The 12,171-nt window shown below is 33.0% G+C and overlaps 1 protein-coding gene across 1 annotated transcript; it reads left to right on the top strand.

The window, feature by feature from the left end:
* Positions 1-222: 222 nt before the first annotated feature.
* LOC113704490 (uncharacterized) lies at positions 223-5,863 on the top strand. Its single transcript, XM_027226390.2, has 6 exons — positions 223-345; positions 1,483-2,114; positions 2,980-3,172; positions 4,725-4,789; positions 4,898-5,108; positions 5,373-5,863. The coding sequence occupies exons 1-6, from the start codon at positions 223-225 to the stop codon at positions 5,733-5,735; spliced, it is 1,587 nt and encodes a 528-aa protein (XP_027082191.1). The 3' UTR covers positions 5,736-5,863.
* Positions 5,864-12,171: the final 6,308 nt, after the last annotated feature.

Genomic DNA, 12,171 nt, shown 5'->3' with positions numbered 1-12,171 from the left:
CACAACTTTCCCCGTTAATTTTCATCTCTAGCGATCCATCCCTTGTCAAATGGCCAAAATCATGTCAATTTTCTTTAATTCCCATATTTTTCTGCCTTCTTCCTTGAGGGCATGTTAGCTAATGAGAAACTTGACCGACTTCAAGTAATTATCTAATATTAAGTCAATATACACAACACTCTAAGGTGGTGGATTTTGCAGGTGCATTTGGACAATGCAAAGATGAAAGATCCAGTAGTGTTGCAAGGGATTCTCCATCGTCACTGCCGATCTTCCCTGGCTACATTGTTCTTAGTCATTCTGTGCACTGTTGCTTTCGTCCTGGCACGCTTGCTGGACTCCAGTGTAATTGTTATTTTAACTATTTTGTCCTCACTATTCATCTATTTCTCCATGCTTAAATTTCAATCATGTGGACTGGATCTCACACAGAGTGGGTATTTATCAAATTTTCCAGTTTTCAACCCTAAAATTTCTTGGTTTGTTTTATATCATTTTTTCAAAAGAAATTTAATTTTTATGACATTTTAAGATTTCACATGATTGTTAGAATAAGTATTCTAAAATTGAATTTGTTTAGCAGAAGTGGAAGTAAGATTGTATCAATTTTTCTTGAAAATCCGTCCACTGGTCCATAAAAAGAATACCTCTATTTTACGTGCTTCCGATGTACCACTGTCTCAAATGTTTCAATATACTGAGAAGTGATTAGTTGAATTTGGGAGTGGCTAAATTCACACCCCTTCATTTTGAATCTACACTTTTCATTTCTTGATGACTTGTGTTATTAGCATTTAATTAATACACACTATGAATTTAAACCTTCCCTCTATATATACACACACACACACATACATATATATATATATAGACACACACACCATCTAAATCCACACTCCTAATACATTAATATCTTGTTCCATGAGCATTGATCACTTATATTATTAGTATTAAAAGTTGTACCAAGTATGAATTTAAGATACATAGAGGGGTGTGAATTTAGCCCCTCCATATATATATATATATATTGTATTATTGTATTCTATATTCAAACACCTTTTTATTTTACATAAATCATACCAAAAAATACGACAATATTGTTCTGAAAGTAGATTTTCAAATAATTTTTAATCCAAATACACAACTCAAATGTGAGTGTTAATGTAAAATCTTAAGAATTTGTCCAATGAAACTCAAAGATCACACTCAACTTGGGACTGTATCAGTATATTCACTAATCATACCAAAACCAGTTCCATCAAATTAATAAGAAGTTTTCATATGATAGCTGTCCGTGAATCTCCAAATAATACTCAAGTCACCTGAAAAAATACGAACATCCCATGCATAAATATAAACTGATAATACTTCACTTTATTGATATACATTTGTAAGTCATAAAAATCGCTGGTAATTACTATTCTTTGTTTTTTTCTTTGACTTCTAATGTTTTGCATCTCGTAATCTGAACATACATTTCAGTCAAATTTTCCAGGAAATTACTCGCCAAAATCAATATTCGCTGGCATCACATTTCCTAAATACCCTCTTCTTCACGACCCTTGGAAAAATCCCAAGAGGAATCCCATTGAAATCCCGATGACTTGCTCACACACTAACAGTACTGTACAAATTACTTGCCCCACAAGCTACTATCCACTAAAGTTTTCAAAATCAGACGAAAATTTAGATTCAGACCCAGACCCAGACCCAGATGCGGCACTGCAACCCACCTGCCCTGATTACTTCCGTTGGATCCACGAAGATCTTTGGCCATGGAGGGAGACAGGAATCACATTAGGCATGGTGGAGGCAGCTAAAAGAACAGCTAGCTTCCGACTGGTAGTAGTTAATGGGACAGTTTACGTGGAGACTTACCGGAGGTCATTTCAGACTCGAGATGTTTTCACGCAATGGGGAATTTTACAGTTGCTACGGTTGTACCCGGGTAGATTACCTGATTTGGATATGATAATCAGCTGCGCCGACCAGCCGACTGTGGTAAAACAGTTTTATCCCAATCCAAATGCCTCGGCTCCACCAGCCCTGTTTAGCTATGATGGAGATGATGCCACCTTTGACATTGTTTTTCCGGATTGGTCATTTTGGGGATGGTAAGCATTTTCATTGTTAATTTAGTTCGATGGCTTCCTTGGCTCGAGGAGATATATTAAGTTGCTTTTGAATTTGTTACAAAAGTTAAAGACAAACTTCTTTCAAATTAAAGTGGTTAATGATGAAGGAAGGGCAAGGTTAAGGGTTGGATTTGGTTATAATAATAGTGTCCTAATTTTTACACGTTCTACAAAATAGGTTATAATAACACGATTGAAAATTCATAATCTATCGAACAAGTATATCGTTCGAGACAGATTATGACTGATAATCATTTTGTTCTATCATAATGACCTGTTTAAGTTACAGTTTTAGAAATGAAAAGTCGTAAGAGTTACTTGATATAGCGAGATAATTTATGTTCATAACTATACATAGAAAGTATGACAACATTAGTACAAGGGATTTACTAATTATGGACCTAGCAATCCACTTACATGATTATTTTGCTTCTTATTCTCTCTTTGTCAAGGGTGTAAAAAAGTCTAATCAAATATAACACCATAATATTCAAGTTTGTTTGATTATTTTAACGAGTTTGAAATTTGTTCAAACTTGATTTGTTTTTTGGCTAAATCAAGTTTGATCAAGTTTTTTTTTATCAAATTTAAATATTATCGAATATAAAATATTGTTCAATTTTGACTTGACTAGTTGGTGAGCCAAATTTGAATGATCTCTTACTAAACTAAGTTCTATTCGAATATCAAATAATTTGGTTCATTTTTCAATTTTGTTCTTTGTTTGGTAATGACATGTAAAAGAAACGAGACATGTTATTATATATATATATATATATATATATATATAGGCTCTTTGTATATATTTTATCTATATATATTTTATATATTTTTCAATAGCTAGGCCTGAAATTGCTATAAAGCCATGGGAGCAATTGTCGAAGGACTTGAAAGAAGGGAACGAGCGGATGCAATGGGTGGACAAGGAGCCGCAGGCATATTGGAAGGGCAACGCTAAACTTACGCTTTCAAGGAAGGATTTGCTTAGGTGCAATGTTTCGGGCAAACAAGACTGGAATGCTCGCATCTACCAACAGGTGTAGCTTTATTGCACGCCCACTCTTTTTTTTTTTTTTTTGAGGCAATGATAGATGCACAATAAGATGCTTTTGATTTTTTCTTTTTATTTCTAATAGGACATATACGCATATGATATGAAATTTTATTTCTTCCGTCTCACTAAAAATTTTATACTTTTTATTTTAAAATATTTCAAAATATTTGTCATATTGAGAAAATCAAGATACTTTTTTGTCTTTCTTTCCAATATAGTCTCTCCCTTTGATTATATGTATGTTATTATTTAAATTCAAATTTTAAATCTGTAGGGGTAAAATTGAAAAGATAAACACAAATATTGCAATCAAATCACTATTTTTAAAATGTTAAGTTCTCGAAACATGATAAAATAATTAGGACGGAGGGAATAATACAAACTCGTCTATGTGAACTGTGTTTTAGAAGAATATGACCTCACAAAGGGGTTCAGGTGGAGTCTAGCAGCAACCGCACCGTGCAATGACAGTCCCAATTTGGTCTGTTGATCTCAAATCAGATTTTGATTATTGGCCTAGATTGAGTCCGACTCCTTCGGTCCAATTTGGGGCTGTTCATTGCATGGTGCGGCTGCAAAAGCAATGGTAGGTATCAAAATCCTATTATGTGAGACATAATATACATGGATTACGTCTATATCAAAACCTGCAGATTGAGAAGGATATCATATCGATTTTTTTGTTTTTTGGGGTTTCTTTTCCTTCCTTGTATAGTAAAAGACTGTAATATTCTTTTGGGCTAGAGGTCTAGATGTACAACAATAATGTTATGCAATTATAGGATTATGAGAACAATAATTGATATATTTTTTTTGACAATAATAAAAGTACATGAACAATAATCCCATCCTTTTTTTTTCTCTATAATAAAAAGAACACGAGTCGGTGAAACCTTAACTTAGTGGCCAAAAATTAGAACTTCTAGGTTTAAGTTTATGTTAACGTTGTAGATTGCTTCTAATTGTACGCTTATGCTAATTCCACTATTTGTGTGTTAATTTGTGGTCGTGTTGAGTTGTAATTTCTCCCACTATTTTGGGTTTCTCTTATAATCTTATCAAAAGATAAAAGTAATCATATTATAATAACAAGAACACGAGTACAAAAACCCACTTTTTTTTTTTGTTTTTTGTTTAAATCCTAGCCTTAATAATACAAGTAAAAAAATCTATATGTACGATGAGACAACTAACTTACAAACTTGTGAAGTTAGAAACCAAGACTTTTTAACCACACAAATCAATCAAACTTAACTTTAATTTACCATTAAATCAAAGGTCCTTAGCGTACATTACCCTATTAGGTTGGAATATATCATAGCCTGGCTCATTTGATGACTTACCAATAGACCATGGACTCCTAAGTATTGAAAGTAAGTTTCACCTAATTTAATCACCTTCACAAGCTTTTCATCTTAATGTTAATCTAATTAATTCTCTTACTTTGCTCCTTTAATTCATGATCATTTAGCAAAAGCAGCCAGTTGAATCGGAGGCACAAAACCAAACTCTCATAATTTATTGTTAATTAGCAGGACTGGCACAGTGAAGAACGACAAGATTTCAAAAACTCCAACTTAGCCAACCAATGCATTCACAGGTACAGAACAAGTAAATTATCTTGCATTATATTTATTTTTGCTTAACCTGCATTGGGCTTTGATGAATAAACTTTGATTTGATTCCAACCTTTGCATGAATGACACAGATTTAAGATATATATTGAAGGATTTGGGTGGTCCGTTAGTCAAAAGTACATTCTTGCTTGTGATTCTGTTACTTTAATGGTCAAGCCACGTTACTACGAATTCTTCTCAAGAAGTTTGATACCTTTGCAACACTATTGGCCCATAAGAGATATAAACAAGTGCAGATCAATCAAGTATGCTGTTGAATGGGGCAATAACCATCAGGAAGAGGTAGTAAATTGATCATGTAGTACCACTTTGAGCTTTCAATTGAAGATTAATTAATTGAGAAATTGTTTTGCACTATGCACTGTAACAATTTTTGTGATATCATACACGTGAGATGAAAAGGTAACTAAGGCAATTGTTTAGAGAGGATTATAATTTTTTTTTTCCTGAATAGAAAGTTAAATAGAACAAAATTTTCGATGCCGGCTTATCAATGTATGCAAGAAATTTTACTTTTATCAATTAAGATCTTGCTTCACATCACAGGCACAGGCCATTGGCAAAGCAGCGAGTAGATTTGTTCAAGAGGAACTGCAAATGAAATATGTGTATGATTACATGTTTCACCTCTTGAAAGAGTATGCTAAGCTTCTAAAGTACAAGCCAAGTGTTCCTCCAAATGCAATTGAAGTTTGTTCAGAGTCAATGGCCTGCCCAGCTGATGGATTGGTGAAGAAGTATATGATGGACTCAGTTGTTACAGGTCCCTCTAATGAAGCTCCATGCACCATGCCTCCTCCTTATGGTCCTGCTACATTTCATTCAATTTTGGAGAGAAAAGAAAGCAGAATAAGGCAAGCGGAGACTTTGGAAGAACAGTACCGGAATAGTCAAAACAATCACAAGTAGTTAATACAGGCTAAGATGTTTTTCTTCTTCTGGTTTGTCATTTCCATGCAAATGTCTAAACCATATATTTCCATCTGGTTTCTCTTCCTCACTATTATTCTATTTGGGATTATTCGGGGGAATATTCATTGTAGTGGTAAAAAGTTTAAAGGAAAGGACTAATTTTACTTTATATTCCCTACATTTTCAAGGATTCTCACTTTAAACTCTCGATGTTAATTTTGGACAAACTGTACCTAATATTTTCGTATCCGTCGTATTTAGTCCAATAATGGCGAATCATTATGTAAAAAATTAACCGATTTTATACACGTATAAACCAAAAACTTTTCATATTTTTCGTACATTATTAATTTAGGATCCATGTACAAATTTGAGTTGCTAGTGTACAGGATTGAGTTGCTAGCTTAATTTTACCATAGGGTATAGAAGCCAAGCATGTCTTGAAAATGTTTAAACGAGTTTGAGATCAAATTCAAGTACATACATTTTTTGTGGAACTAATCTTTGAACATAGCAGTATTGTAGCTCGATTTCCCATGAATACATTCCTTTCCATTTCTAGTATAGGTCAAGGTATAGCCTTACTTAACTCCACCAATACATATATATATACACACATAATTATAATTATACACACCTAGTGTATTTATGTATATATTTTCAATTGGAAAAATGACCGATTTCATCCCTCACATTTCGTAAAAAATTCTTTTCGTCCCTCACAATTAAAATGAAACAAATTGGTCATTCACATTTAAAAATCCAAGCTTTTATATCCTAAAAATCAACTCTCAGTTTTGAATCAAACCATCTAACAACCTGGTTACAAATTTTAGGGGTAGAATTGGTAGATCACTAGCAAAAATATATTTCTAACAACTCAATTAAACAATTAAAAAGTTTTAATTAAAACCCATTTGCTTCTACATTGAACTCCTTCAGTGATTCCATTTCACTAGCAAATCTGCTTTCATAGGAAGCTCTTGCAGCAGACCATATTCTATCTTTTAATGCAAGTCCAGGATGCTCTTTCTTGAAGTTATTATACATGTGTCTCACACACATGGGTGTTTCACACCAGGCAGTAGCTCATGTATTGCTTGAAAATGGATCTTATGTATTTCCACCAGATGATGCTTCAACTGCACCTTCTCCTTTTTATCCAACTATTTTTGGTCCCACGCCAATGCAGGAAACAGCTCCCTCTTCGGCGCCATTGACTAGAGTTCATCCCCATCTCAACGTCGGCTGCCACTCTCCTTGTCTTGTGTGTGAGTGTGATTGCCATCAGCAGCATTTGAATGATCTGAATCTGACCAAGAGACATTTTTAATGGTTTGAAAGAGGATACAATCTTCCAAATCTCTGGAAGTTTAGTTGTTCGGATTATTTCTGCATATATAGTTTTGAATTAGGCAAATTGATTTGGGTTTGTCTTCTTCTATTCTCTTTTGAAGAAGCAAATGGGTTTTAATTAAGATTTTTTAATTTATTTGTTGGAAATATATTTTTGCTAGTGATCTACCAATTCAACCCCTAAAATTTGTAACCAGGTTGTTAGATGATTTTATTCACAATTGAGAGTTGATTTCTAGGATGTAAAAGCTTGGATTTTAAAATGTGAAGGACTAATTTGTTTCGTTTTAAATGTGAGGGACGAAAAAAAATTTTTTACGAAATGTGAGGGATGAAACATGTCGTTTTCCCTTTTCAATTTAACTATACTTATTCGAAATGTTAAAACCTGAACTGCCTCTTAAGGAGTCCTCGTTGCCCACCCATTAGCGAAACCAATTTATTATTACAACTATTAAATGTGAAAGAAAAATATATAATAAATGGAATAAATGAGTAAGGTGTGAGATGCAAGTTGGGAAAAGAACAAACTTCACTTTAATGTTGCCATCATTTAGAATCTAACTTTTGACCTACAGTTTTTTTTTTCTTCAAACATTTTTTATGGATGAAAAATTTTCCCTTATGCTATAAATCATGAAGATTTTTTTTGGGTGCAAATCAATTAAAGGTGAAATTGTGACCTGATTAATAATCATCAATTGAAATTTGTGACACGTGGCATCATACAAAAAATTAAAATTAGTTTTTGATGTTTTTTAAACCTTCACCCGGAAATATGCAACTACCAACTCAAAACAAAAATTTTCGTTGAAATGGAATTTCTATTGGGAAGGATGAAATAGAGAAGAAAGAGAAAAAGAAATAAAAGAAAAGAAAACAATTTCATCTTATGATATTTTCTTGAGAATAAAATGAGAAACTAGAAAGAAAAGACGAAAACCCAAAATTAAAAGAATTGAAAGGCTAAAAAAATTGTATTTTAGGAAAGTGAGTTGAATATTTTTTTTAATCATTTAAGGAGAAGATTGATCTCTGCAATTCTTCTTTTTTAATTTCAATCATTAAGGTGAAGATTTTTGTGGGAAAGAGGAAGAATTAAATAAAGAAGAAAGAGAAAAAGAAATAAAAGAAAGGAAAACAAGGTAAATGAAAAGTCAAAATAATGTAAGGGTAATTTTGTCCTAAAGGGGGTTAAGTGAGCAAAATTAAAGGTTAGGGAGTAAACTGAGAAATGAGATATTTTTTAAGGGGATAAAATGTGATTAACCCTTGTCTAACGGAAATGTCACAAAGACATTGATACCCCTAAGGGTTAATCACAATAAATCCCCTTAAGGCATAGCCATTTTGCACTTTGCCATCTAACATCATTTTCTTTTAATTTGTCTATTTATCCCTAAAATCATTAGTCAACTCTAATATTTTGTATCACTATAGATAAATAATGTTTAAAAAAATTAATATACCTACCATAATAATAAAAATTAGAGAAAAATGCAGTTTTGATACCTAAACTTGACACATGAGCGATTTTATTCTCCAAATTTTGGACAAAAACAAATGTGGTACCTGAACTTTCAAATTTTGAGCATATTAAGTACCCTTGACAATTTTTTCCCAAATTGCTACCGGAAAAAGTCATGTGATAGTCACCTGTCCGGCCACTATTGTAAAAAAAAAAGGCCAAAAAAAGTTCAAATGCCATTCTAATACTAAGTATTAAGTTTAAGGACTAATAACGTAATAAAGAAAAAATCCAAGCATCACATAGCATCTGTTTCGTCTCTCTTGCTTCGCTCTCCAATAAGAAACCCAGGAACCGACAGAAATCTCATCTTTGCCAAGACTTCGAAAAAGAAGAAATGGGTATTGATTTGAAAGCCGGCGGCAAAGTTAAGAAGACTAAGCGTACCGCCTCCAAATCTGATGACATCTACCTCAAGCTCCTTGTCAAGTTGTAGCGATTTTTGGTGAGGAGGACAGGGAGCAGGTTCAATGCTGTGCTGCTGAAGAGGTTGTTCATGAGTAAGATAGATAAGCCTCCTCTGTCACTCTCCAGGCTTGTCAAGTTCATGGAAGGAAAGGAGGACAAAATTGCAGTGCTTGTTGGAACCATATGTTAGGTCCAAGGGTAGGAAATTTGAGACAGCTAGGGGAAGAAGAAATAGCAGAGGCTTTAGAGTTTGAAGGGGTATGTCTCCTTGTTTTGGTGGTGCTATCTATAGCCGAACTGGCAATTTTTGCGAGACAATTTTGTCATACTTCATGTTTTGGAAACAATCAGTTAGCTTTTGTGTTGTTACCTTATTGTTGAATTAGAAATTCTGAACATGCGTCAATGTTTTCTTTTTTCTTTAATCCCATTCTTGTTTTCTAGCATCCACCTCAACCAAGCAATAGAGAACAAAAACGGCACACTTAAAATTCCTTTGTGCTGTGATGGAGTTTCACGCCTTGCTAAAAGATTTGTTTAGCCACTGCATGGAAATTGTTATCAATGTTGAAGTGAGTTGAATTGGCATGATCCAGAGAAGTTAAGTGCGGTGAAAATGAAGAGATACTGGATTTGGGAATTCTGCTGCATGTTGGCATATCGTCGGCTGCAAGACTGATTTTTGGAGCCAACTTGACTTTTGTTGAAGTTCGGTTTCTGGGTTTCTTATTGGAGAGCGAAGCAAGAGAGACGAAACAGATGCTATGTGATGCTTTCTTCTTCTTTTATTTTTAAATTGACACGTGTGATCTTATTTAGTCCTTGGATTTTTTCTTTATTATGTTATTAGTCGTTAAACTTAATACTTAATATTACAATGGCATTTGACATTTTTTTAGCCTTTTTTTATACAATAGTGGCTGGACACGTGTCACATGATTTTTTCCGGTAGTAATTTTTGGAAAAAATCATCAAGCGTACTTACTGTGCTCAAAATTTGAAAGTTCGGGTGCCACATTTATTTTTGTCCAAAATTTGGGGACTAAAACCGCTCATGTGTCAAAGTTTAGATACCAAAACTGTATTTTTCTCTAAAAATTATTATATGTTTATGACTATAGGTCCTGTTAAAATTTATCCCCATAATTACATGTTTTCTAGATAAAGAAAGATATCTCGCTTATCTCACGTAATAAGGGAAAAATATTAGTGCATAACTAAACTATGAAAATATTATTAAAGGTCTATAGATGGATTTGTTTGGGTTGGAGATTATCTGGAAATTTTTGCTTAGAATAATTGCACTTTTTGCAATTTGATATTTGTGAGATAAAAAAGTGATTGAAATAAAAATAAAAAAGATGGTCAATAAACATGTTGAGATGCAATAAAAAAATTTTCAGAAAAATTTAGCAATCCAAATAAATTTTAATAGCATCTAAGCATGGTGTATTAAAAGAATAACTCTGAAAATTTTGAACTTCAAATCAACCATGTTTATCTTTTTTTAGTAGTACTAACAAAAATAAGAGTATGCTTCTTTATAAAAAAAATTAGCTACCAAAAGAAAAACTTAGCCGTATGCACATTCCTAAAGAGAAATTGACAATATTCTGATCATTTTTAAACTTTTAAAAGTATTTTCACATTTTAATTTGTAATAACAAATTTTTTTCCCATTAGTACGTCAAATTAGCTAGACATTCTCCTCAATCTGAAGAAAAGTGAATTTATGGAATAAAATTTAACTAGGATCATATATATAAAATTATTATTTTTTTATCATCGTGTTAAGCGTATTATTTTTAAGACATCAATTGTCCCGAGTGTTATCAAATATTGAGGTTGACTAATGATTTCACTAACAAATAAACAAATTGATAAAAAATGAAGTTAGGGAATACAATGCAAAACAAGTTATATTTTAAGGGATTTACTGTAGTTAACTCTTAAAAGTATAAATATCCTTTTGACATCACCATTACACAATGTTAGAATTGATTAACGGACTGGGGAATAAAGTGAGAAAAAAAATAATGTTTGGAGCATAGTTATTAAACCCGGTCCGGCCCGGCGGTTCGACCGGTCAACCCGGCGAACCTGCCACTAAACCGGGCCGGTTCTTCAATTGGATCATTTCTGCATATGAACCGTTGACTTTTCAACGGACCGGCGGTTCAACCGGATTAAACCGGAAAACCGGCCGGTTTTGTGGGCAGACCGGGTTTGAGGAAAAAATGTTTGTCCAAGACTTTGCTTAGATTCGAACTTCAGACCTTCGATATTGTTTGTGCGTAGCTCACCACCAGGCCACTTTATCACTTGTTCATTAATAGCCATTCTTATGCTATATGAATGTTTTGTTAATTTCATCTTTATTTTTTTAAACTCTCCAAAACAAATGTATTTGGAATCTTTTAATAAAACTTATGACCCTTATATTCTATAAATTATAAAATAGATTTCAAAAATAACATATTACATAATTTATTTTAAAGACAAATATTGTTTTTTTAAATATTTTTTTGCATTTAAAATTTGTAAATAACCTAGATAATTACAATAAACATCTACACTTGAAGTTTGGTGGATTACTAATTAAATTTATGTTTTGCTGATTCTTATATGAATTAAATATTCTATAGCAAATTAAATTAAATGAATATTTGTTATGACATTATTTATTACAATTTATCTCATATATCCTATATCAAAATTTATAAAATATAATATTTAAATATATGTAGTGACCTACTGGTTCAACCACTCACCCACCGGTTGAACCAGTGACCTGTTGACCCACCTCCTTCGCCGGTCTCCTCTCCGGGCCGAGTTTAATAACTATGGTTTGGAGACAAAGTGTAAATGTGACTATACGTTAGGGGGATTTTTTGTGATTAACCCTTTATTTTGCATGTGTGAAGTCGGATGTCGTTAGAGTATGATTTGTTTCAATTAATAAATTCTAACTAATTAATTAATCTCCTAACAAAAGAATAATAATGAATCTTATTCGGGTGGCAATTATTAAATCCCCTAATCCAGTAGTTCCCCGCAATTGTCCCCTAAACCCCACCTGCCACCTATCCTAAACCGACATGTACACAAGTACGGCTATGCCTACCTACTTCTAATCCTCTT

The sequence above is a fragment of the Coffea arabica genome, chromosome 8e (genome assembly GCF_036785885.1).
Source record: "Coffea arabica cultivar ET-39 chromosome 8e, Coffea Arabica ET-39 HiFi, whole genome shotgun sequence".
Lineage (NCBI taxonomy): Eukaryota > Viridiplantae > Streptophyta > Magnoliopsida > Gentianales > Rubiaceae > Coffea > Coffea arabica.
This window is presented reverse-complemented; position numbering and strand designations above follow the sequence as displayed.

Bases quoted from the DNA above. Each gene is read 5' to 3' on its own strand.
- LOC113704490 (XM_027226390.2), top strand. From the start codon at position 223: ATGAAAGATCCAGTAGTGTTGCAAGGGATTCTCCATCGTCACTGCCGA. The intron at 3,173-4,724 runs GTGTAGCTTTAT...GTTAATTAGCAG, and splicing joins ATGCTCGCATCTACCAACAG to GACTGGCACAGTGAAGAACG. The intron at 5,109-5,372 runs GTAGTAAATTGA...TTCACATCACAG, and splicing joins GCAATAACCATCAGGAAGAG to GCACAGGCCATTGGCAAAGC.